A 26,281-nucleotide genomic window follows, 5' to 3' on the forward strand; every position below is an offset into this window, starting at 1 on the left:
GCAGGATTCATTGCCAGTGGGGTAGTGAGGGGCTGCAGCAGCCTCAGCAGATGATGCAGTTGGCAGAGGAGAGCGGGACAGAGGTAGCAGCTTTGACCTGCTTTACCTGTCCAAACGCAACAAGGAAGAGATGCCCAGCGCCCTCCCAGGGAGAACACACCAGGCAAGATTAGAGGCAGCCCTGCCTCTTTGACCCAGAGTCCCAGCACCTCTCCAGGTTGCAAAGCCACAGATTTGGTGAAAGCCATGGCCCTCTCCCCAGAAAGTACACCCTGTCTACAGTCCACCTGAAGCCCTCCTCAGCTCAGGTCCAAATCCCAGGCCTAGGATCCCAAGGATCTCTGGCCCAAGACAGTTGGACGCTCAAAGATCATATACTTTTACCTTTCTGGTCCCAGGGCCCTGAGCACACGAGGTCTAGTAAGGCCCCCCTGCCACCACACACACATAGCCCAGCTTCCACATCTCAGGCCAGCAACCACAGGAGGGTTCATTTCTCAGGAGATTCTTAGGAGAGTTTTATTCATTGATCCAGTATTTACAGGGGCTAGAGGGGTCAGGCTGTGCTCAGCCCAGAGGCAGCTGCCACACTTGCCGGCACCCCCCACTCAGTCACTATGTACAGATAAAGGGGCCTGCTTGGATCACCTTTTTCAAAACCATCTGGCAGAGGCCATGGGGCTGTGTTGGGGCCTGGACTCCAGAGGCACTGCTGGGCCCATTACCCCTTGGCATCAGGCCCTCTGGAACACAGGGGCTCCAACTGGTTGTCTTGATCCTGCTGTCCCCACCCTGAGTGCCTTGCAGAAGCTGAGGAAGCTGGAGTAGCAGGGAGAGCTGAGGGTGCCAGCTTCCTATAAGCAACCCTGTCTCTGCTACCCCTGAGAGGGAGACATGGTAATACTGAGGGGCTGGACAGAGGCTCCTCTGAGCCCCAAGCTCCAGGGACAGAGACCTAGAGCCCAATTTAGGCCCATATCTAGGGCCACAACACTGAAGGCGAAGAGCCCCAGAACCTTGCTGTGGAGAGCAGTCTTGAACAGCCTGGCTAGAACAAGGAAGACAGTTCACAGGCCACGGAACAGTTCCCACATGCTCTGCTCAGGCCATGGGATCCCAGCAGCCTGCTCACCCCAACCCCACTGGGACACCCTACTCCCAACCCAGCCCAGTGCTGGGTCCCTGAGTTTGGCACTCTCCTAAGAGGAACGAAGAGAGAAGGCCTGGCTTCCTTACGACAGGGACAGGCTGGTGGCTGGGGCTAGAGCAGCAGGGCCCAAGGCCCACCCAGGCCCCCAGCTGGGACCCTGTAGTTGGGACCCTGGCATGATATAAGGACCTGGGCCCACCAGGACAGCTCCTAGGAGAGAAAGCATAGTCAGGTAGGAACCTATGTCAACATGGTGGCATGCTGGGTTGGAGCCCAGAAAAATAGATGTCTCTGATAGGTAAAATATATATTCCGCTGCCCAGGCAGAAGGGCCAGGTCCTGCTGCTCCACAGCCGGCTGTGGAGGAAGCTGCAGTACCTGGCTGTGCCCCAACTCCAGATGCTGCCTCCTGAGCACTATGGGGCTGATCTGCCCTGTGGCAGGCCTCAGGGCACGATGGAAGGAATGTGGCCTGGTTCCTCCCATTCCCAGGGCCTGGACACTCTGGCTGGGACTATTCAGTAATACTTGGAAAAGGGGAAGTGGGGCAGGGAAGGACCCTGGTGAGGGCCACACGGCAAGAGTGGGCTGCAGAGTCGGGGCCAGCAGTCCTCACTGGCGCTTGGCCTTATAGGGGCGAGAGCGTTTCCGTCGGTCAGGCTTCCGCTGCTTGTGGAGCCGGCCGATGCTGACCCCTTGGCGCCGCCGCACGGAGATGTTCTGCTCCACTAGGTTGGCCAGCATGCCTATGGAGAGGCAGAGACCCTTGAGCAGGTGCTGGCTGCCTCAGGCCAGGAGCTAAGGCTCTCATGGCCCTCCCTGTGCCCCAAGGTCTGCTCAAGCCTCAGGAGAGGCCAGGGGAGGGAAGCTGAAGGACATGGCCCTCGGCAGGGCATTCCAGTTAAGCCAGCAGCACATCGCCTCACCTTCCTGAGCCAGCATGGAGATAAAGGTGCAGATGAACTCATCGTAGTTGTGGGTCCTTCTCTGGTCATCAATCTGTAGGAGAGGAGAAGGCTGAGAGCACTGGAGCCAATCTTGCCAGAGCAGCCACCGCGGACCTTGGGAGAGGCCAGATCAGGCAACTGGAGAGATCACCCACCTTGAACTTCTTCCTCTTCTCTACCTCTTCCTTGAGGCACGCCTCATAGTTTGCAATCTCAGCCTCCACACACTTTAGCAGTGCCAGCAGCTCCTGCCAAAACCCAGCATTGCACCTCTGATGGGGGCTGGCCAGCAACAAAGCCCCACGAGCAATAGGCAGCTAGAGGCAAGGATGAGCAGCGAGTCCATGCCTACAGAGGCCCCTGCCACCACCCAACCCAGAAAGTCTTCCTGGCACATGGCTCCAGCCAATCTTCACACCAAAGTTCCCATCAAGAACTTGGCACCCGGGCAGGAGGAGCTCAGGCCCTACCCTCCTCCAGGATTAAAGGAGAAAGCCACAAAGGAGGCTCACCTTGGGTGAGTACTTCTCCCCACTCGAGGGCTCGCCAGGCCTCACCAGCCCTGTCTTCTCTCTGCTGTCCGTGGCTTCCACGACCTCCTTCTCCACTGGGCTGCTGGACCCCTGGCTGCCTTGGATTGGTCTGATGGAGGGCGAGGAACCCTTCCCACCCTCTGGGAAGAGAGGTCACAAGAAAATCATTAGAGTGCAGGACACTTTGTGGTCACTTGGCCACTTCCCTTCTCCCTCCTGGGTGCACCAAGTGGCCAGTGAGCCAGTCCAAGGCCCACCTGTCAGCGCCAGGGGACTCAGCACCCCATCCTCAGCCAGGTGCAGCAGGCCTGTGCTGATGACAGGACCCAGATCACGGACAGCACGGTTGTAGCGTATGCAGTCAACACGCAGCAGGCTGTCATCCTCTCCAAAAAGCACCTTGGAGATGTGGGAGGTGACAGGGCTGGAGGGCCGTGTCGGGTTGGCCGAGCGGATGGGCGAGCGCAGTGGCGAGTTGAAAGCACTGCCGATCTCAGAGGCCGTGTCCGTACTCTCATTGCTGGGGGTGGGCGAGGGCTGCGAGTGTGTGGGCACTGCCACAGCCGGACTCCCAGCCCCGCTGCTAGTCTTGATGGACAGAGGAATTGACAGGTCCTTCTGGGACTCTTTGAGCTTCTCAGCCAAGACGTTGATGGTGTTGGGCTGCAGCACTGACAGTTGCCCATCAGCTGAACCGCTCAATGCCCCTGGCTTCCCTGTTCCCTTCCGCTTATACCTGTGGGGCCGGAGAAGATGTGAAGCAAGGGAACGGGCCAGGTGACCATACCCAGCAGTACCCAGAATGGCTTAAACACATCCTGACCTCCAGGGGCTGACCCTAAAACTCCTTATACTTGGTCTAAGCAGCTCGAACTAGCCTTGCTAAGCCTGGCATCAAGTTCTGTCAGCTGCAGCCAAGTGTCCTCAAAAGACACTTCCTCTATTCCAGCCATCTCACTCCTGGCCTTTTGCCAATGCCCTGTGTTCCAGCAAAGCTGCCTCCCCACCACCCACATCTCCATCCCTGCAACCAATCCTTCAAGGCCTGGCTAAAAGGCCACTTCCAACAGGACATGATCTATGCTTATATGCTTACCCCCCAGTCCACCAAAAACTTCCTGGACACTTGGGGTCAGCCCCATCGTGCCAGCCTCCCCCAGGGCCCCAAATTTTGCAGGTGCTCAACATTATCTGCTGCAGGGCATTCTCAGACACAGACTGAGATATTCAGAATGAGATCTGAAGCACCCAGAGCCTGGTAGCCTTAGAAAGCTGGGGCTTGGCCGGGCGCGGTGGCTCAAGCCTGTAATCCCAGCACTTTGGGAGGCCGAGACGGGCGGATCACGAGGTCAGGAGATCGAGACCATCCTGGCTAACACGGTGAAACCCCGTCACTACTAAAAAATACAAAAAACTAGCCGGGCGAGGTGGCGGGCGCCTGTAGTCCCAGCTACTCAGGAGGCTGAGGCAGGAGAATGGTCTAAACCCGGGAGGCGGAGCTTGCAGTGAGCTGAGATCCGGCCACTGCACCCCAGCCTGGGCGACAGAGCAAGACTCTGTCTCAAAAAAAAAAAAAAAAAAAAAAGAAAGAAAGCTGGGGCTGACCTAATGGCAGAGTTGGTATTCTGCACGTCATCCTCCTCGTCATCCTCATAGTCATCCTCATCATCTGAGTACTGCTGGGGTGGGCGGACTGGAACTCGGCTGCGGCCCACACCGGCCGCCAGGTCTTCTTCCTCCTGGGACAAAGACCAGGGCAGTTACAAACAAGCACTGCTCAGCCCAGGCTGAGCCTAGACACTCACAGCCAGAGAGAAAGCCAAACATGGTTTTCCAGACTGAGTCAGCGGAACCCCTCCAGGTGTTCCACGGCTTGTCCTTGGCTTGTGGGGTGGCTGCCACCCACTTACACTGCATAGAAACCCACGGAGGGGTTCTAAGAGAAACAGAGTGCCCTGAAACACAAGCCTTTATTTTGCCAGTAAAACCCAACCCATAAAGTTGTACCAAGGAACGTGACCTAAACATTTAATCCCACAGTCACGTAAATAGATTAAATTCAAAGGAATTCTCCCTGCCTCCCTAAGCCCCTCCTGTTGTGAGGCCTTTTTGTATCAGGCAGAGGAATCTAGCATCCCAGGCCCAGGCAGCTTGACCCAGCCATGCCAAGGGTGAACACCAAGGAACCACATGGGGAAATTGCCTGTTGCAGCCTCTCAAGAGAATCAAGTAGAGAATCCTGCAAGGGTGCTCCCAGCTTACCTGCATGGGGGACTTGGCATAGTTGTGATTGTCTAGAAAGGCTGGCAGCCGCTGGACAATGGGAGTGGGGTTGGGGGGAACACCGTTGAGGCTACTGCCTGGAGGCTTCACCACCAGCTTGGGTTTGCTGGGAGGGCTATGGGATGGGGCTTGTGTGCATGAACCAGCCGCCTCCTCTGCACCATCTGAGACAGGGCAAGAACACAGGCAGGACCTCCAGTAGGATCTCCAAGAAAAGCTCACGGTCTCCCCAGCCCTGTGGAACAGCACTTCCCAGGGAAGAACAGCCGAGCCAGCCGGTGGAATGGAAGTCAGCAAGCTCTAAGTCATGATCCCGCAATGAGACAGGGAAAAGAATGAGATGGAAAAAAAAAAGAGGCAGAAAAAAAAATGCCTCTAGAGAAAACTAGAAAGGGAGTGTACGTTACACAGAAGGGCCCAGGGGCCTGTGGTAATAGCAGCCCTTTACAGGTGCCTTTTTTTTTTCTTCTTTTTTTTTTGAGACGGAGTCTCGCTCTGTCACCCAGGCTGGAGTGCAGTGGCCGGATCTCAGCTCACTGCAAGCTCCACCTCCTGGGTTTACGCCATTCTCCTGCCTCAGCCTCCCGAGTAGCTGGGACTACAGGCGCCCGCCACCTCGCCCGGCTAGTTTTTTGTATTTTTTAGTAGAGATGGGGTTTCACCATGTTAGCCAGGATGGTCTCGATCTCTCGACCTCGTGATCCGCCCATCTCGGCCTCCCAAAGTGCTGGGATTACAGGCTTGAGCCACCGCGCCCGGCCTACAGGTGCCTTTCTTTAGGGAAGGACTGCTCTCCCTCTACCTTCTGCCAGGGGAAGAACACTGCCCAAGGACATCCCCAGAAAAAGACTTGCCCGGCTTAGGCCTCCCAGGTCAGACATTAGGGGGTGGCTCTGAGGCCCACAAGAGGTCCCAAACCCCCTAGTACCTGTGTGGGTGCCCTCAGTGGCTGCAGGGGCCCTGTTTGCTTCCAGCACCAGCGGGGACTTGTTGCTGGCTGACTTGGACTCCTCAGGCAGCTGTGACTCTTGAGACTTGTGGGTCTGAATCAGCTCCGGCTGTGTTACTCTTATCAGCTAACAACAGAATCCAAGGCTCAGAGGAGGAAGGGTAGACCCGGGCTTCTACCTTGAACAGCTAAGGGCTGAGGACCTAAAGGAATAATGGCCTTGGCTCTACCCATTCACTCACAGGGAAATAAAACACCCAAATGCAAACTTCCTTTTAGAAGCTATTCTCCCTCCCCACTCCAAGTCCCACCTTTCCCATAAAGGGAGCAAAGAAAAGATGTGGTTAGCTGAAACCCAGATCTACAAAAGAGTGTGTTCGGGAATCAGAGACAAATGTTGTGGGGGAAGGGAGGAGGAATGCAGGGAGGGTTGGGCTGGGCAGGGGCCAGGGAGAAAGGGCACCTACCTGCTGCAAAGCCTCTAGTACTGTCTGACGGTTCACCTTCAGCACATGCAACCTGGCCTCATACTTGATCCTGCGATCGGGCACCACTGCCATCAGGTTGAAGCGGATGTCGTGGTAGGGCTCCCTGCAGTCACAGCCGCAGCCGTGAGAGCAGCTCCTGCCCCGGCCCCGCCATCAGGTTGAGGCAGATATCCTGGCAGGGCTCCCTGCAGTCACACCTGCAGCTGTAGGTATAGGCCCCACCCCAACAGGCAGGCAGCGACTAGCCATACACACCAGGCACCTGAGCTGGTACCTTCCAACAAACTGTATGAGGGGCCTATCAGGAAGTGAACTAGCAGACCTGGGCTGCCTAAGGCTCCACCAAGGCCTGCCCCTCCCTCAGCCCAACGAGGAGCAGGCCACAGGCAGCCCAGGCAGGAAATAGGACAAGGAGTTGAGAGCCCATGATCTAAGCCTGATCTTGCCAGATTCACCATATGGCCTTGCAATTTACAAATCACCTGGATACTCTCTGTCCCTCCCAAAGTAGGTACAGCTCCAGAAGGTAGAACAGGGCAGGTGCAGGGCCCTTACCCTGCAGTGGCGAGGCCAATACGCTCCATGATGACCCGCCGGGCCTTGTCTGTCCACTCCTCATCCTCCCCCCAGGGCCCTGGTGGAGACCAAGACAAGGAATCAGCGAGAAGGAAACCCTGAGTTTGGGCAGGCCAGCAGTGGGAAGGAAGACATGGGAGAGCAGTTGAGCCAGGAAGTCAGGAGCTGGTCAGGCAATATGGTGCAGAGTGAAACCCCAGCCAGGGCCAGGTGTCGGTACCCACAACCCCTGCCACTGGGTCCCACATACCAGAGGGCCCTGAGCCCCAGCTCCCTAGGAGGTAGGCAGAGACACCCAATGGGCCTCCAGCTCATGGTGCCTACCATGGTCAATGGGGTAGACCTTCAGCCCATCCAGCTCAAAGAGCCGGCCTGTGATAGGCACATAGCTGACAAAGTGGAACGCCTCCATGGTCCGCACTGCACTAAGGCCATTCTGCTTCTCAGGGAGGTGGCGTGGCTCGGGCCTGGGGAAGGACAGAGTCAAGACCCAAAAAATGATACTCCCCCTACTCGCACCCCACATCAGCTCCCACAGCTCCCACACACCTGGCATGGCTATTATGTGCCTTGGCCAACTCCGGGGCATTGCCAATCGCATATCCTTTGCTCTACGGGGAAGAAAATAAGGCTGTATCAGAATAATTTCTCCTCAGGTAGGACTATGGTTGGAAGGCAAAGCTTCAGAGAGCAGCCTGGAGGCATTCCAGATGAACTTTCTTAAAAGGTTTGTCAGGGCAGAAAAGAGCTCTGGAGTCCCAAAGAGATGGACTGTGCTGGCCTTGCATGGTAATTCGTGGATACTAGGAAGCAACATGGCCTGAGAGGAAAAGTCCTGACAGAGAAGATTCTGACATGGTGTGACTTAAGGAAAGTCTCCTCCTTCCCTAAGCCTGTCTCCTTTCCCCACAACTGTGCCTAAAAACAATGGCCTTACACAATTTATTTAAGAGTCTAATGTAATATAAATGATCATTTGAAAAAGAACCAAAAAAATACCCAGCCTAATAGTACCCAGTATCATGTGGTAGCATTCCCAGTGGCCCTCAGGGTCAGATCTGCCCAGTTGGCTGTGAGCCAGGATGAAGGCACTGCAGCCTACCTCAGGGCTGAAGCCCTTGGTGAAGTCCTTCATGCGACTCAGGGTGGGTCCCAGGTCCACGTTGCTGCAGTTCAGGAGCACGCTCAGCAAGGCATGAGTCGCACAAGAGTTGGGTATCAGCTGTGAAATCAAGAATAGTCACCCATACACAGTACCCCTCACTGCAAACCACAAGCCCACATACATCAAGAATGGGGATCCAAAGCAGGTCAGTCATATCTGGACAACTCCCCTTCTCAGCTCCATCTTTGCCTAATGTTTATTTATTTAACAAGCACCTACCAAATACGCACTGGGTATCTGAGGACACAGAGAGTGGACTCACACACCCCCCTACTCTGAAGCTGTTCCCTTTAATGAATTAGAGCTCAGTTCCTTCTGCGAGGGTTTCTGTAGCCACCGCCCCTAGAATCTGCCTATCTCCTCCTTCTGTCTTCCTCCATTTCCACTTCCCAAGCAAAAAAATGGCAGCATCCCAACCTCCAAACAAAGCACAGAGTCCAGCAGACCTGGTGGGCAAAGAACATGTTATTCACAATATCATCATCAATCACGGACGTATCATCCACCAAGGTAGAGACCTTTCGCCGGGACCGGCGCTCTTCGATCCATTTGAACAGGAAGATAAATCCATATACAGGGCTGGGGGAAGTAAGAAGCAGAGCCAAATCAGCCAAAGGGGAGAAGGCAATCAGCATTCCCTTATTTCTCCCACTAAGCCTTTGCACTGCGTCATCACTCAGGTGTCCTTGCTGTGATCCCACCTCTCCCCTGGCTTCTTCCCAATACTGTGTCTGAAGTGGCCTTGTGCTCTCATACACCAAAGGCCTGCCACAGGCAGAGCTAAGCATAAGCTTCTGGCTGTGATGCTCCGGGAGTCCACCCAGTCTCCTTATGAAGTCTATGGTTCAGGGTAAGAGAAGAAAAGCTGGAACTGAGGGTCAAGGATGGGACAAAGAACACAAAGTAAGACAAGAACAAAAACTCTGATGAGGAACTGAGGCACTAATTCTCACTTGTGGGCCCCAATGAAGTCAGGAAAGCAAATGAACACCTACACCAGTCTCTTTTGTTCCAGGAAATTAAAGCAGACTTCTTGGTTCAGTTACTGTTGCTACTATTGCTACTCTCCTACATCTCTATTCTGCAGGCCCACTGGGACAAGATCCTAAGTGTGGGCACCCAGGAGGGGCCTTGTCACCCCAACCAATCAATACAGGATGACTTTGTGTCAGGATTAAAGCCAGGCACACATGGACACACTGAAATTAATACATTACACAACCGCACAAAAGGCACTGTGTGCCCTGGGTATTCCTGCTGCAAGGCCAAGAAAGCAGCTGAACCAAAGGATGGTTAGGGGTAGGGAGCGGGCTGCTACAAAAAGGGAAGCGCTAAGGAAAGATTGGGAGAAAAGAAAGTATCAGTTTGATCAGGAGGCGGGCACTCAGAGAGCAAGGCTGCTTCTTTATGTCAGATTTTATAACGTAGGGTTCCTGGCACTGCCTTCCCTAAGGGGCCTGTTCTCTGGGACCTTCCCCAGCACTCTGGGTGTAAGGGATAGCCCTGGTGTACAGCCACTTACCCCTGGCATTTGCTCTGAAGGTCGTAGATCTCCTCCACTTGCACCCCTTTGACACCTGCGATGAGGAAAGGAAAGCAGTAGGGAAGGACAGACTCTGGTGAGTGAGGGCGCAGGGGTGGGCCCCCACATCCCCGGTTAGGCAGGCAGAAGAGGCTCTTACCGAAATCTTCCACCAGCAAGGTGAAGAGGCCTGGGTGGGGCGACAAGAGGAGGGGGTGATGGTCAGGCAGGCGCGTTCCGGGCCCATCCGGCCTCCCCAGCCCCTGGCCCTCCCGGTCCCCTCCTCACCCGGGTCGCTCTCCAGCTCCAGCCAGCCCTTATTCATCTTCCCGCGGGGCGGCCCCTCAGCGCCATGTCCAGGCCCTCCCGCCCCACCGCTGCCCCCACCGGGAGCCCCCACTGCCCCCGGGGCGCCTCAGCCCCACACACAGACAACGGGCCCAGCCGCGTCACCCGCCCGCGCCGGCGGCACGACGTCACCAAGGCGCGACGGCCCTGCTCCGCCTCTGGGCTCGTCTTCCGCCGGCCGGACTTCAGACGCGGGCACGCGCTCGAAGGCGAACGCGCACGCGCAGAGGGACGGAGGCGAAGGGGAGGGGCGGGGCGAGGCGGGCGAGGGGAAGAGGGGGGCCGGGCGATGCTGAGCGCTGAGGCTCGAGAGGAGGGGCGGGACCGGCGAGGGCAAGGGGCGGGGCCGGGCAGTACTAGGCCCGGGTGGAGGGAGAGGAGGGGCGAGGGCGGGCGAAGGGAAAAGGCGGGGCCGGGAAGTGCTGGGCGCGGGTGGTGCGAGAGGAGGGGCGGGGCAGGCTAGGGAAAAGGAGGAGATGGGCGGGGCTAGGCGCGGGAGAGGGGAAGGGGCGGGGGCGGCGAGGGGAAGGGGCGAGGGCGGCGAGGGGAAGGGGCGGGGGCGGCGAGGGGAAGGGGCGGGGGCGGCGAGGGGAAGGGGCGGGGGCGGCGAGGGGAAGGGGCGGGGGCGGCGAGGGGAAGGGGCGGGGGCGGCGAGGGGAAGGGGCGGGGGCGGGTGGTGTGGGCGCTGAGGCGCGGAAGGAGGGGCGGGGCGGGCGCGCGGCCGTTAGCGCGCGGCCGTTAGCGGTCCCTTTCTACCAACGGTAGGCGTTGCCGCGGTTCCCGAGGGTCACAGTCCGCGTGACCCGCCCCCGTTTGCAATCTCGCCGTCTTCGCCGGCGCAGTCACCGCGCAGGGCGGCCGCCCAGAGGTAGCTACCACGGCCTGTGTCAACGACTAAAGCTCCGGTACAGCGGCGCCCTCAGAGACAGCTGGGAGGGTGGCTCTGGCCGGGAGCGGCGGCCGGTGAGCTACCGCGAGGAGGAGCGGCGGAGGCGACCTCGGCCCGGCCCTGCACTAGCCGTCCGGCAGGCGCGACATGAGCCTGGTCTGGCATCCGCGGGATGCTCCTTGAGCCCCTTCTCCGGCTGTGAACCTCGGGAACGGTTGTGATCACACCGACACGTATTTTACAAATAAATCATTCTTGCCGCGGCGAGTCGAACGCGTTTATTTATTTTTTATTTTCTCAACAAGCATTTACCCAGCACCTGTCCAGTGAAACAACTTGATAAGCGTTTCGAGGAGCGTCCGCCGGTTTAGGAGGCCACTGCCTGGCAGCTCGTGGAAGCCGTATTTGCAACGCCCCCCTTCAGATGATCGTAACGTCTTGTAACTAGCAGTGTGTGCACAGAATCCTACTCAAGGAACGTCTTGGCCCAGCGATGCAAAGAACTGAAGTTTCAAGGTTTTATTTCTATTGCTGGATGGTCGGGGTAGCCCCAGTAACTGGGAACTGCTCCGTAGTCCGCTCACATGGACCCCTGTGGGAATAGCAAGGTCAGGACATGCTCTTCTCTCTCCTCTTCCAGCCTGTCCAATGTTTTCCTTGAGGAAGAAGCCATCAGATGTGATTGCTTCTGCAACTCATGGATTAGAGGAGGAGACAGAACAAGCACAAAGAAGGGGAGGGCAGGATGGCTTTGGTTTCTTGAACAGTAATTTTCTCAGTCGTCCTTATTCATGCAGAATACAGTCCCTGAAGATATTCCCGATCTCCAGTGGTGATCGGAGGCCATGGATACTGGAGTGTCTCTGGAGTGACCTGATTCACCCAGCGCTCCTTCTAAGAAATGCTGTCCTTCTCCTCTCCCCTGACTAGACAGTCCTTTCTTCACAGCAGTGGATTTTCTTTCTTTAGTTCCCCTTCACTTTCAGGGATCTCCCCCTTAACCGGTGAAACTGTACATTTGTTTTACAGTTTGTTTACTAATGAAAACAGGTAACAGCCGGAGTTGGCTGATATTGGAAATAGACAAGGTACCTTCTGCACTTTGGCTATTGTACTCGGCTCAGATGGAGACAAAAGTTGGGAACAAACCATATCTCAGTGGCCACCTGAGCCTAGGTGAAAAGAATTGATAGGAGAGGCCAGGCCTGGTGGCTCATACCTGTAATCCCAGCACTTTGGGAGGCTGAGGCGAGAGGATCGCTGGAGCCCAGGAGTTGGAGACCATCCTGGGCAACATGGCAAAATCCCGTTTCTGCAAAAAAATTAGCTGGTGCGGTGGCATGGCACCTGTGGTCCCAGCTATTTGGGAGGCTGAGTCAGGAGGATCATCTGAGCCTAGGAAAGTGGCACTTTCCCGCACTCACCCACTGCACTCCAGCCTGGGCAACAATGAGAGACCCTGTCTCAAAAAAAAATAAAAAATAAAAAATAAATAATGATAGAGCCTAGATTTGTCAGTGTTACCTCTTGTCTCTCACTAGAGGGAGTTCTTGCTTTTAGGCAGCCCGAATCTCACAGGCTCCTTTGCCTAGGAAAAAGCTACCTTATCTAGCTTTTACTGGGTAGAATTAAGGCACCCATACTTAGGTGCAAAAGGAGCCTTTTTTTCCTGAGTGCTACTTCATGTGTGCTTTTGTAGGCACAAAGAACCATTTAGCTAGGTCAAGTAATGGTTCTAAGTTCTTTTGCTACTGTGTGATAGCAGTATAACATGAGAGTTAGTGTTGGCCTCTGGAGCCAGGCTACTTGAGTTCAAATCCTACCTATATCACTTACTAACTCTTACCTTGGGCAGGATACTTAAACCTGTGTCTCAGTCCCCTCATCTTGAAAATGGGGATAATAATGGTACCTATTGCATGGCGTTTTTGTGACTTAACACGTCAAGTACCTAGAACAGTCCCTTTTATTCCATCACATGGGTTGGGAGGTGAAGTGCACCATTGCCTTGACCCTGGGGAACTTGATAACCAAATACAGAATTAAATTGCTTACCAAACCCCATTTATATTTATAGCTGGAAGAGCCTGTGTTGTCCTCAAAATAATATAGAAGAATTCAAGATAGGAGAAAGAGACAGCAGCGAATGAAGACTCTAAAAGAAAAGAAGGAACGCCAAAGATTGAGGTAGAAGGAGTTGACATAGAGAGTTTGGGAGAAACTGTCCAATGGCCTGTGGTATAGGTTGCACTTTTTGCCCCCTTTGTCATAGTCTTGGGGGTTGGGGTTGGACAGTGTGGAAGCATACACTGGGAGCTGGGAGCTGTCATACCTGTCTTATCAGTGCTGTCCCTAGTAGCAAAATGCTGACTCTGGAACCTTACTACCCAGATTCATATCCTAGCTCTGCCACTTGCTAACAACTGTGACAGAAGTCACTTCGTTTCTTTATATCTCAGTTTCCTCATCTGGAAAATGTACATAATAATGGTATTTAGAGTGTTCTGTAGATTCATTGAGCTACTGTAGATTAATTGAGCCAATACATGTAAAGTGCTAAGCATAGTGCCTCACAACGGGAAATACTTTTATCAATTTTGGTTCATTTTAGTATGCTTTGTAAAGCTGGTACCACCTGAGATTCAGAATAGTTGGCAGAAGAAACAGTAAAAAAGTAAAAGGGGGGCCGGGCGCGGTGGCTCAAGCCTGTAATCCCAGCACTTTGGGAGGCCGAGACGGGCGGATCACAAGGTCAGGAGATCGAGACCATCCTGGCTAACACGGTGAAACCCCGTCTCTACTAAAAAATACAAAAACCTAGCCGGACGAGGTGGCGGGCGTCTGTAGTCCCAGCTACTCGGGAGGCTGAGGCAGGAGAATGGCGTGAACCCGGGAGGCGGAGCTTGCAGTGAGCTGAGATCCGGCCACTGCACTCCAGTCTGGGCGACAAAGCGAGACTCTGTCTCAACAACAACAACAAAAAAAAGTAAAAGGGGGTTTACTCTTGCATTAATTGCAACATAGGCAGAACAGGCACTGGGGAGAGAGAGATGCTTACAGTCTGGTTCCTGCCCTCAAATAACTCAGTGAGAGTATGTTTTGCACTTTAAAAAAAATACGAAATATGGCCGGGTACAGTGGCTCACGCCTGTAATGTCAGCACTTTGGGAGGCCGAGGCGGGTGGATCACCTGAGGTCAGGAGTTCTAGACCAGCCTGGTCAACATGGTGAAACCCCGTCTCTACTGAAAATACAGAAATTAGCTGGGCGTGGTGGCAGGTGCCTGTAATCCCAGCTCCTCGGGAGGCTGAGGCAGGAGAATTGCTTGAACCCAGGAGGCGGAGGTTGCAGTAAGCTGAGATCGTGCTACTGCACTCCAGCCTGGGCAACAGAGCCAGACTCTGTCTCAAGAAAAAAAAAAAAAAAATATATATATATATATATACATATTTATATATATATATGAAATAGGAAAATAAGCTGATGTCTTAGGCTTTAGATATTTTGGTCCTTCATCAGACCCATGAATGGCATTTTAAGGGAAATGTTGGCTGGGCGCGGTGGCTCAAGCCTGTAATCCCAGCACTTTGGGAGGCCGAGACGGGTGGATCACGAGGTCAGGAGATCGAGACCATCCTGGCTAACACGGTGAAACCCCGTCTCTACTAAAAAATACAAAAAACTAGCCGGGCGAGGTGGCAGGCGCCTGTAGTCCCAGCTACTCGGGAGGCTGAGGCAGGAGAATGGCGTAAACCCGGGAGGCGGAGCTTGCAGTGAGCTGAGATCCGGCCACTGCACTCTAGCCTGGGCGACACAGCGAGACTCCGTCTCAAAAAAAAAAAAAGGGAAATGTTAAAAAGGTTATCAACAAGGTCCTCAAAGAACACCTCGTGCTTCTTATTTCTCTTGTATAGGAAATCTGCCAAGACTAGGAGGGTAACCCAGAGGAAACCGTCTTCAGGGCCTGGTAAGAAAGACTGGAGCTTGTGTTCAGCCACTGCCTCCAGCCCTCAGCAAAGAAGGCCACCTGTGTGGGGCAGTACACTTGCTGCTTCTCTTTCTCCCAGCCCTAGTTCTTTCCCAGATTCTCTTAAGATCTTGAGGACTCAGGAACTGTCATTTTAAATTACCATGTTTGAAGTTCAAGAAACAAGTTATTCAAGTCACTTTAGAATAAAACAAAACAAAAAAAGTGAAGTGAGCAGTTGTGGCCAACTTGTTCATTGTAACCAGAATTATGTGACAGCCTAATTGATACCAAATAAGACCTCCTCCCAACCTGCCTTCTTGCCAAAGTGACCCTTTTCCTAGTATTCTACTCCTTCCTGACTTAGAGGAATGATTACATTCTCACCCTTCCCTTCCATTCTTAATGGTCAACTTGAGCCAAATTCTGAGTGTCCTTTCTTCCAGTTTGCTGGCTATGCCTTCAAGAACCTGGGGATCCCGAAAAATTAGGGGAATTTCTTCAGAAAGACAATATCAGCGTGCATTATTTCTGTCTTGTGAGTATGAGACCTCCTTTGCTTTGAATATCCTATGGCTTTTGATGTACTGACTGTTCTCTGTTACATCCATCCTCAGATCCACAGACTTGTTTTTTTGTTTTTCTTAATAGCTTTTTTCTTTTAAAATCTATTTTTAGGCTGGGCGCAGTGGCTCACGCCTGTAATCCCAGCACTTTGGGAGGCCAAGGCAGGAGGATCTCTTGAACCCAGGAGTTTGAGACTGGGCAAACGTGTCTCTACAAAAAAAATTAAAAAAAAAAAAAAAGTTGGGCAGGGTGGCAAACACCTGTAGTCCTAGCAACTCCAGAGGCTGAGGCAAGAGGATCACTTGAGCGCTGGAGGTGGACGCTGCAGTGAGCGGTGATCACACTACCACACTCCAGCCTGGGTGATAGAGGAAGACCCTGCCTCAAAAAAACAAAAATATATGTGTCTGGTATAAAATCCTGACAGTATAAAGTAAGTTCAGTAAAAAAGTCTCTTCCCTAAACAATGTTTCCAATCCTTCTCCCTCTCCTCAGAAACAAATGCTATCAAAGTTGTAACATCTTTCTAATTGTTTTTTCTTAATATTCTTTTTTATTAGGTATGACTTCCATACTGTAAAATTCACCAATTTTTTTCTTTTTTTGAGAATGGAGTCTCACTCTCTCGCCCAGGCTGGAGTACAGTGGCGCAATCCCGGCTCACTGCAACTTCTGCCTCCCGGGTTCAAGTGATTCTCCTGCCCCAGCCTCCCAAGTAGCTGGGATTACAGGCACCTGCCACCACGCCTGACTATTTTTGTATTTTTGGTAGAGATGGGTTTCACCATGTTAGCCAGGCTGGTCTTAAATAAAATTCACTAATTTTAAGGACACAGTTTGATAAGTTTTTATAAATGTATGTCCCCACATAACCACCACCCCAATCAAAATAAGTAACATTTTCATCATCCCAGAAAGTTCACTCCTGCCTCCTTTTCCAGTCAATCCTACTAGATGTAATCACTGTTCTGATCCATGGATTATTTTTGGCTATTCTTTTACTTGATATAAATGAAATCATACAGTTTATAATCTTTTGTATCTGGCTTTTTTCTCCCAACACGGTGTTTTGGAGATTCATCCATATTGTTACATGTATTCGTTGCTTGTGCCTTTTTATTACCTGGTAGTATTCGGTTGCATGAATAAGTTACCATTTGCTTATCTGTTCACCTGTTGATGAACATGTGAATTGTTTCCATTTGAGGACCATTATGAATAAAGCTACTTTAAGCGTTTGTGTACAAGTCTTTTTGTGAACATGTGCTTTCACTGCTTTTGTGCAAATGCCTAGAAGTGGAATTATTAGTTGTATGCTAATTAGATATTTAACTTTATGTGAGGTTGCCACATCACTGTCCAAAGTGGTTGTACCAGTTTACACTCCTACCAGCAATTTATAAGAATTCCAGTTGTGGCCGGGTGCGGTGGCTCACGCCTGTAATCCCAGCACTTTGGGAGGCCTAGGCGGGTGGATCACAAGGTCAGGAGATCGAGACCATCCTGGTGAACACGGTGAAATCCCGTCTCTACTAAAAATACAAAAAAAATTAGCCAGGCGTGATGGCGGCGCCTGTAGTCCCAGCTACTGGCTGAAGCAGGATAATGGTGTGAACCCGGGAGGCGGAGGCTGCAGTGAGCCGAGATCGTGCTACTGCACTCCAGCCTGGGCTACAGAGCCAGACTTTGTCTCAAAAAAAAAAAAGAATTCCAGTTGCACAGTATTCTTGCCAAAACTTTGTTTTGTCAGTGTTTTTAATTTTAGCCATTCTAGGTGTGTATTGGTATTTCATTGTGGTTTTAATTTCCATTTTTCTGATAACTAAGGCTTCTTTTCATGTGCTTATTGGCCATTCACATATTTTCTTTTTTTTTTTTTGAGATGGAGTCTTGCTCTGTCGCCCAGGCTGGAGTGCAGTGGTACGGTCTCAGCTCACTGCAACCTCCGCCTTCTGGGTTGGAGCAATTCTCCTGCCTCAGCCTCCCAAGTAGCTGGGACTACAGGCGCCCGCCACCACACGTGGCTAATTTTTGTATTTTTAGTAGAGATGGGGTTTCACTGTGTTAACCAGGATGGTCTTGATCTCTTGACCTCGTGATCCACCCACCTTGGCCTCCCAAAGTTCTGGGATTACAGGCATGAGCCACCGCGCCTGGCCACCACTCAATGTTTTAAATGGGCAAAAATATTTGTACAGATACTTAACAAAAGAAAATATGTGGGCCGGGCTGGGCATGGTGGCTCATGCCTGTAATCCCAGCATTTTGGGAGGCCAAGGCGGGTGGATCCTGAGGTCAGGAGATCGAGACCATCCTGGCTAACACGGTGAAATCCCGTCTCTACTAAAAATACAAAAAATTAGCCGGGCATGGTGGCAGGTGCCTGTGGTCCCAGCTACTCCGGAGGCTGAGGCAGGAGAATGGCATGAAGCAGGGAAGTAGAGCTTGCAGTGAGCTGAGATCACGCCACCGCACTCCAGCCTGGGTGACAGTGCGAGACTCCGGCTCAAAAAAAAAAAAAAAAATTGAGTGGTTTTATTATTGAGTTGTAAGAATTGCTTACATATTTCGGATACAAATTCTTTTTCAAATGTATGTATTAAGACTATTTTCTTCCTAGTCTTTGGCTTGCCTTTTCATTTTCTTAATGGTGTCTTTCAAAGAACAATGATTGTAATGGAGCCCAGTTTATCCATTTCTTCTTTTATGGTCAGTGCTTTTTGTGTGTCACAAGAAATCTTTGCCTACCCATAGAACTACCTTGGTGCCTTTGTCAAAATCAGTCTGTGGATCTGGATGATCTGTTTATGTCATTTATCTGTGTATCTATTCTTACACCAATCCCCACTATCTTCATTATTGTGGCTTTGTAGTGTCTTGAAATTCAGTATTGTTAAGTTCTATAATCTTTTCCAAGATTGTTTTGACTATCAGGTCCTTTCTTTATAAAGTTTATATTAAGCTTGTGAATTTTTCTTTAAAAAAACATCTACTGGGATTGTGATTGGGATTGCATTGAATTTATAGGTCAATTTGTGAAGAATTGACAAATAATATTGAACCTTCCAATCCATGGACATGGTATATTTCTCCATTTATTTGGGTCTTTTAAAATATATCTCAGCAATATTTTGTAGTTTTAGTGATGAAGTCTTGTACATCTTTTGTTAAATGTATTCCTAAATATTTTGTGGTTATGCTATCGTAAATAGTATTTTTATTTCATTTTTAAGTTTATTGCTGGCATATAGAAATGCATTTTATTTTTGTATATTGATTTGTATCCTATAATCTTGTTAAATTCAGTTTGGTTAGTTGTTTTTATTTTGTTGTAAATGCCTTGTGTACACAGGATTCCCTATGCACATAACCACGTCATGTGTGAATAAAGACAGTTCTACTTCTTCCTCTCAATCTTTGCCTTTTATTTCTTCTTGCCTTGTTGTATTGGCTAGGACCTTCAACCTAATGTTGAATAGGAGTGGTGTGAGTTGTTATCTTTGTCTTGTTCCCAACATCAGGAGACAGCATCTAATTTTTCACTATAAAAGTATGTTAGCTGTGGGTTTTTTTATAGATGTTTTTATCAGGTTGAAGATCCCTTTTATTCATATATAGTTTGCCCAGAGTATCATGAATGGGTGTTGAATTTTGTCACTTTTCCTGTATTTATTGAGATTATCTTGATTTTTCTCTTTAATTTTGTTAATGTAGTTTGTTACATCAACTAAATGCTCTAATGTTAAACTAATCTTGCATTCTTGGTATAAACCCTACTTGGTCATGATGTATTGTCCTTTTTATACAGTGCTGGATTCAGTTTGCATCTGTTTTGTTTGATTTTTATATCTGTGCTCATGAGAAAGATTGGTCTGTGATTTTCCTTTCTTGGAAGTCCTATCAGGTGTCAGGGCTTAGTTGTAATTTTGATGCATTTACAAGCATATACATTTTTTACATAAAAATTAAACATTATACAGAGTGCTTTGTATCTTGGCTTTTTTCCATCATATATATCTCGGACATCTTTCTATATAAAACATATAGGTTTAGTTTTTTTCTTTTTAGTAGCTAATTAGTATTTCATGCTATAGGTATGCCAAAAAGTATCAGAACAAATCCCAATTAAAGGACATTTAGATTGTTTCTGATCTTTCACTATTGATTTTTCTGTTTATAGAATCAATACATGCTTATTGCAGAAAACATGAATGATACTTAAAAGTATAAAGAAAACAAATCACTCATATTATCCCAAAGCCCTGGGATAATTAGTTTTAAAATATATGTTTCAAAAGTCCAATTCCTTCCCCTATCATTTGACTAGAATGAATGACAACAGAATGACAACATCAAGAGATATTAAAACCCTGTTTTTCTTCCTGTATTACTCTAAGAAGAGTATTTACTAAGAGGTGATGCAGGCCGGGCGCGGTGGCTCAAGCCTGTAATCCCAGCACTTTGGGAGGCCGAGGTGGGTGGATCACGAGGTCAGGAGATCGAGACCATCCTGGCTAACATGGTGAAACCCCGTCTCTACTAAAAATACAAAAAACTAGCCGGGCGAGGTGGCGGGCGCCTGTAGTTCCAGCTACTCGGAGGCTGAGGCGGAAGAATGGCATGAACCCGGGAGGTGGAGCTTGCAGTGAGCTGAGATCGCGCCACTGTACTCCAGCCTGGGCGACACAGCGAGACTCCGTCTCAAAAAAAAAAAAAAAGAGGTGATGCAGCAGGAAGGGTAAGAGTGTGGATTCCATGGGCCTGGGTGTGAATAGCCAGCTCTGTTCCTCCTTGCCCTATAACCCCGGCGGGCAGTGTCACTTGCCACACTGCACCTCAGTGGCCTCCTCTGTAAGATAAGGGTCATAATAGCATCTGCCATTACAGGATTTTTTTTTTTTTTTTTTTTTTTTTTGAGACAGAGTCTCGCTCTGTCACCCAGGCTGGAGTGCAGTGGCCGGATCTCAGCTCACTGCAAGCTCCGCCTCCCGGGTTCACGCCATTCTCCTGCCTCAGCCTCCCGAGTAGCTGGGACTACAGGCGCCTGCCACCTCACCCGGCTAAGTTTTTGTATTTTTAGTAGAGACGGGGTTTCACTGTGTTAGCCAGGATGGTCTCGATCTCCTGACCTCGTGATCCGCCCGTCTCGGCCTCCCAAAGTGCTGGGATTACAGGCTTGAGCCACCTCGCCCGGCCGGATTTTTTTTTTTTTTTTTTTTTTTGAGACGGAGTCTCACTCTGTTGCCCAGGCTAGAGTATAGTGGTACAATCTTGGCTCAGTGCAACCTCCGCCTCCCAGGTTCAAGTGATTCTCCTGCCTCAGACTAGCTGGGATTACAGGTGCGCACCACCATGCGCACCACCATGCCCTGGTTTTTGTATTTTTAGTAGAGAAAGGGTTTCACCATATTGGCCAGGCTGGTCTCAAACTCCTGACCTCAGATGGTCTGCCTGCCTCAGCTTCCCAAAGTGCTAGAATTACAGGCGTGAGCCACCGTGCCTGGCCAAGGATTGTAAGCATAAAATAAGTAAATACAAAGGAAATGTTTCCCCCAAAGTGCCAGCACACAATAGCAGCCCTCAGTAAATGAGAGGCAGCCTAGAGCAAAAGTAAGAGTCCAGGTTCCAGAGTCCTGTGGCCTTGAGCAAGTCGCATCATCTCTCCTATAAAATAAAGACAATAATAGTACCTACCTCCTAGGGCTGTTGGGAGGATTCAATGAGTTAGTATTTGAAACCGCCTAGACTACTCAACACATGGTTGGTGCTATGTAAGCTTTCACTAAATAAATTACCCTGTCAGTGCATATATATTCCACACCAAGCTCTATTCTTTTTTTTGTTTTGAGATGGAGTCTTGCTCTGTCGCCCAGGCTGGTGTGCAGAGGCCCGATCTCGGCTCACTGCAAGCTCCGCCCTCCTGGTTTCACGCCATTCTCCTGCCTCAGCCTCCAGAGTAGCTGGGACTACAGGCGCGTGACAACACGCCCAGCTAATTTTTTTTGTATTTTTAGTAGAGACAGGGTTTCACCGTGTTAGCCAGGATGGTCTCCATCTCCTGACCTTGTGATCCGCCCGCCCCGGCCTCCCAAAGTGCTGGCATTTCAGGCGTAAGCCACCGCGCTCAGCCCAATCTCTATTCTTTAGCTCTCTTACCCTGTCTTTCTCCTCACCCTCACTGCACTGTTTCACTGATCAATATTAACAGCCTGGTTCTACTGCCCCCCAGATCTTATCTAGTAAGCTGCCTCAGAGGGGCCAGTCCAACAGAGGTTTCCATGGATTCCTGCCTGAAGATATCAAAAAGGAGGCAGCTCGGGCTTCTAGGAAGGTTAGAATCCCCTGAAGTGAGGACCTTGGGGTAGGCCTCTTTTCATACCTCACCCATCATTCCTGTTTCTATTCTCTTCCCCACTTCCTAGTTTAGACATCAAAGGACTCTTGGATTTTCCAACTAGTCCTTAAGTCCCATATTCCTCTGGGGTATGGTGTCCTAAGTGAGAAGAGGGAGAAACATCTTGAGAAAACAGGGAAGAACTCAGTGCTGCTTGAAGCTCAGCTTCCAGGTGCCCCAGAGCATTCAGGACCACCGAGGAAAGGGAATGGCTATTATTTCACAAAACTTCCATTTAATAGAAAAATGTCCCACACTGTGTCTATTTGCCTTTCTTGGGGTCCTGAGCACTGTCTGGGAACTCATTTGCAGATCTGCTTTGTGTGCAAGAAAAAGGGAGCTGCTATCAACTGCCAGAAGGATCAGTGCATCAGAAACTTCCATCTGCCTTGTGGCCAAGAAAAGGGTTGCCTTTCACAATTTTTTGGAGAGTACAAGTGAGTGAGGAAGGGGAAAAGTCCGGCTTCCTTTTTGCAACTTGTTTTTCAGCCACTAATGAAATCAGAGTCTAGTTCTCACAAGCAGGCCTGTTTTGATTCACCAGTGAATCTGTCCCTCCATTCAGTAATAAGAAACAGTGTCTTGACTTGGAGATTTCACAGGGGTTTCTTCTTGCTTCCTGCCCCCTCCTTAAATTACAAACAGCTGGGGTACTTAAACAGTTGCTCAGCACTAAGTGGGGCTTTCAGGAACAAGAGGCTATGGAGACAGTTCTGGGAACTTTGCTCAGTAGGCGAGCAGCCATGAGAAGGCATGTGGCTGTTCTTCACCCTGCCTCTCCTCTTCCCCATGAGTGTGGAGGTTCACTGGGCACCAACCTGGGTGGCTGGCTGCCCCTCCTAGAGTGGGCCATTGGGAAACTGCATCGATGACAAACCAGAAACCAAGTCTGTTTACCTGCCACAGATCATTTTGTGACAAACATCGCCCAGCACAGAACATCCAACATGGGAATATGGGGGAGGAAAGTTGCATCTTGTGTTGTGAAGACCTATCCCAACAGAGTGTTGAGAACATCCAGAGCCCATGTTGTAGTCAAGCCATCTACCACCGCAAGTGCATACAGGTGGGGCTTTTTCTGCCCTGGGGCCCTTCCACCATTGCCCTGGTTCTCTGCCTGGAACCAGAGCACCCTGGGCGTGCCTCAGGCGTGCCTCAGCTTTGGTGCTCCATGCTGGAGGCCTGTATTCAGGGCTGGTTTCAGGCAGTTAGAAGAAAGTCAGTCCAGTCTGTGGTCATTCCTGACCTATAGGACCTCACACATAAGATTTAGAATAAGCAAAATCTTCGGCATTGCTAGAGCAAATGGGCTCATCCCAGAATGCGCTGAGGAGCCTCCCTGTCAGCCTCACTTCCTGGGATGAAAGAAAAGGCAAATGTGTATCCAGGTACCTGACCCCTACTTAGTACTGCCGAGCCCCATGGCCAGAGATGACGGCTGAGGCACTCCTGGGAATTCTCTTGAAAGTATTTTGGTCCCAGGTCTGACACCTGGATTTGCAGTCCTCACCCTAGCCCACCCAAACTCCTTTTCCTGTACCGTCAGTCAAACTCTCTTAGCAACATCCTCTTTGTGGGGGTGAGGGTGGGAGGGGAAAGAAGGTAGTCAAAGGGTTTTTATAAACACAAAGCTCTTACCTGTTTCTCTTACAGAAATATGCCCACACATCAGCAAAGCATTTCTTCAAATGTCCACAGTGTAACAATCGAAAAGAATTTCCTCAAGAAATGCTGAGAATGGGAATTCATATTCCAGACAGGTAGTGGGAACCCCAGAGCAGAAACTGAGCCAGGGAGAGGGTTGCCTAGATTTCTAGAGAGGAGGTGAGTGAGAGGATAGTTCAGAGAATGAGAGCAGCAGAGGCACTGATAGTGAAGAAGGAAGGGGAGGAGGGAGTGCTTTTCAATTATCAAAACAAGGGAGGGGAAAGAAGTTTGTGGGGGAAGCGGATGCTTGTTGATAAAAAGGGCATTTGGGGAATCAGAATTCCCTGGGTGGTTGAGTTCTTGGATTCCACAGTGGAACTAAGGAACCCGCATGCATGTTCCATTCATCCTGCTTCAACCCTCTCCCACTGCCAGGCCACTTGACCAGCCTTGTTGGAAGTGTTCGGGCAGCCTACTGAACTCTTACTGTGCTTAGCTCGGGGTTCTTCCTAATTCCTCCCTGATTGACAAAAGTTTCACCAACCCGTTATGTTCTTATTCACTGTTTTTTCTCCCACTGCAGAGATGCTGCCTGGGAACTCGAGCCAGGGGCTTTCTCAGACTTATATCAGCGCTATCAGCACTGTGATGCCCCCATCTGTCTGTATGAACAAGGCAGAGACAGCTTTGAGGATGAAGGGTAGGAGAAGGATTCTGGCTAGAAAGAGCTCTCATCAGTGCTATCTTAGAGTTAGACCTTGGCACAGTTACTAGAAGTAAGAAATTCACTCTTGTATGCAGACCTTAGGATAAACACAATTGCTAAGTCTCATTCTTGACCAGCCCCTGACTCACTTGTGTGCAAGTGAACAGGTCTCCCCTGCAAGATCCACTCACCTTGTGCCCAGTGGAGAGACATTCAGAGCCAATTCCTTTCCTAATCTACCTTTCAAGGGGTTATGACTGATGGCAGGCTCCCGGGATCAGCACTCATCCCCTCTGAGCTATACATTCATGGTGGGTAAAATGTGCCGTAAAAAATGCCTGGCCCATAGCAAACATCCAAGAATGGCAGTTAGTGTTCTGTATGTCTCCACAATCCTTCCTGGGCTCTTCCTGTAGGAGGTGGTGCCTCATTCTGTGTGATACATGCGGATCCCACGGAACCCACAGGGACTGCTCCTCTCTTAGATCCAACAGTAAGAAATGGGAGTGTGAGGAGTGTTCACCTGCTGCAGCCACAGGTGAGGCTGGAGGGATGGGCCAGCCTCAGAGCAAGGAGCGGGCTGTAGGGACTTGTGGTGCCTGGGGAAGGAGGAAGGCATCCCACCAGAGAGGGATTAATAGTTAATGCCTTTGACTTTGGAAGGAAAGTGGCTAGAGAGGAACTTAAGGACCTGTGCCTGGGAGAAGCAGAAGCTTGAGTTTTCCTCTCCTGCCTTTCTCTCACCACAGACTACATACCTGAAAACTCAGGGGACATCCCTTGCTGCAGCAGCACCTTCCACCCTGAGGAGCATTTCTGCAGAGACAACACCCTGGAAGAGAATCCGGGCCTTTCTTGGACAGATTGGCCAGAACCTTCCTTATTAGAAAAGCCAGAGTCCTCTCGTGGCAGGAGGAGCCACTCCTGGAGGTCCAAGGGTGTCAGAATCACTAACAGCTGCAAAAAATCCAAGTAACACCTTCTGAGTAGCTGCTATCCCGCACAATAGGGTATGAAGCTGTGCTCCTCCATCCGGTTTGGGGAGGGAACACTCTGGGACTGTGAGACAAGGAAGCAGGACCAGCAGTGAGTCTATGAGCCAAGCAAAGAGAAGTCTCAGGGGAGCATGAGGAGGGAGCAGCCCAGATGCCAACAAGGAAATGAGTTTATGGCTACAAGAGTGCCTCTGCTTTCTCCTCCTCTCCTCCCACCAAGATTCTTCCACCTTAATCTGGTTTTCACATGCCTCTTCTTCACCCATGTTTGTTGTTTTGCAATAAAGGTGTTCTCTCCATTGGTGTCTCCTTATAAATTCATTCTGAAATTTGCGTGGGTAGTAAAGATTCTAGGGGGTAGAGTACAAGAATAAGAAAACTCACCCTCCTAATCCGTAAAATTCAGGGAATTAATGTAGAACTTTTAGCTTAGAATATAGACATGTTTCTTTGGAGGGAAGGAAACCTGTTTATACAGAAATTGGCATTATAGGGGCAGAGAATCTTCATCAATCATTGTGCAAATAATAAGTACACAGGTTCTCTTTAGGGAGGTGAGCCAGCATAGCAGTCCACACTGGATGGAGAATAGGCCCTTGTTGCAAGGCTTGGGGCCCTGGACTCAAACAAGTCAGGGACTGCCATGCTTATACATGGGGCATAAGGGACTCCATTCTTTCCAGACTGGTGTGGGCTTCAGCATACTTCCACAGCATGAGTGAGCCCAGTCAAACCCTCACTGCCTGGTGGTTTGAGCATTTCCGTCCAGAGTTTAACTATGAATTTGCATGCCAGGACATTCAAATTAGGCAAGGTGGCCGGGCGCACTGGCTCATGCCTGTAATCCCAGCACTTTGGGAGGCCAAGGCAGACAGATCACTTGAGGTCAGGAGTTCGAGACCAGCCTAGCCAACATGGTGAAACCCCATCTTTACTGAAAATACAAAAATTTGCTGGGCATGGTGGCAGGCGCCTGTAATCCCAGATACTTGGGAGGCTGAGGCAGGAGAATCACTTGAATCAGGGAGGTGGAGGTTGCAGTGAGCGGAGATTGTGCCACTGCACTCCAGCCTGGGTGACAGAGCAAGACTCCATCTCAAACAAAAACAGGCAAGACAACTAGGATGGGAATCTGGCAGAAGGCCTAGCGAGAAA

The 26,281-nt window shown here is 50.5% G+C and overlaps 2 protein-coding genes across 28 annotated transcripts; one reads left to right on the forward strand and one right to left on the reverse strand.

The window, feature by feature from the left end:
• Nucleotides 1-493: 493 nt before the first annotated feature.
• BAP1 (BRCA1 associated deubiquitinase 1) lies at nt 494-10,068 on the reverse strand. Of its 23 annotated transcripts, none has more exons than XM_077990186.1 (17): nt 9,902-10,068; nt 9,774-9,803; nt 9,614-9,668; nt 8,538-8,670; nt 8,029-8,148; nt 7,476-7,537; nt 7,251-7,393; nt 6,906-6,984; nt 6,330-6,399; nt 5,842-5,989; nt 4,893-5,077; nt 4,236-4,369; nt 2,888-3,366; nt 2,610-2,770; nt 2,253-2,345; nt 2,077-2,149; nt 494-1,896 (listed from the first exon to the last, which is right to left on the reverse strand). In XM_077990186.1, exons 1-17 carry the CDS (start codon nt 9,936-9,938, stop codon nt 1,763-1,765), a joined length of 2,136 nt encoding a protein of 711 aa, XP_077846312.1. In that variant the 5' UTR covers nt 9,939-10,068; the 3' UTR covers nt 494-1,762.
• Nucleotides 10,069-10,656: 588 nt separating this feature from the next.
• PHF7 (PHD finger protein 7) lies at nt 10,657-25,425 on the forward strand. 5 transcript variants are annotated; one of them, NM_001258069.1, is made up of 11 exons: nt 10,657-11,366; nt 12,928-13,037; nt 14,765-14,817; nt 15,264-15,355; nt 21,614-21,715; nt 22,091-22,215; nt 22,685-22,844; nt 23,432-23,538; nt 24,009-24,125; nt 24,548-24,669; nt 24,881-25,422. In NM_001258069.1, exons 2-11 carry the CDS (start codon nt 12,997-12,999, stop codon nt 25,105-25,107), a joined length of 1,146 nt encoding a protein of 381 aa, NP_001244998.1. In that variant the 5' UTR covers nt 10,657-11,366; nt 12,928-12,996; the 3' UTR covers nt 25,108-25,422. The 5 variants fall into 5 exon arrangements, with proteins under 5 accessions (NP_001244998.1, XP_028698965.1, XP_077846305.1 ...); XM_028843132.2 differs by having other exon boundaries at nt 10,688-11,458; nt 24,881-25,425; XM_077990179.1 differs by lacking the exon at nt 21,614-21,715 and having other exon boundaries at nt 10,688-11,458; nt 24,881-25,425.
• Nucleotides 25,426-26,281: the final 856 nt, after the last annotated feature.

Source organism: Macaca mulatta, chromosome 2, assembly GCF_049350105.2.
Source record: "Macaca mulatta isolate MMU2019108-1 chromosome 2, T2T-MMU8v2.0, whole genome shotgun sequence".
NCBI lineage: Eukaryota > Metazoa > Chordata > Mammalia > Primates > Cercopithecidae > Macaca > Macaca mulatta.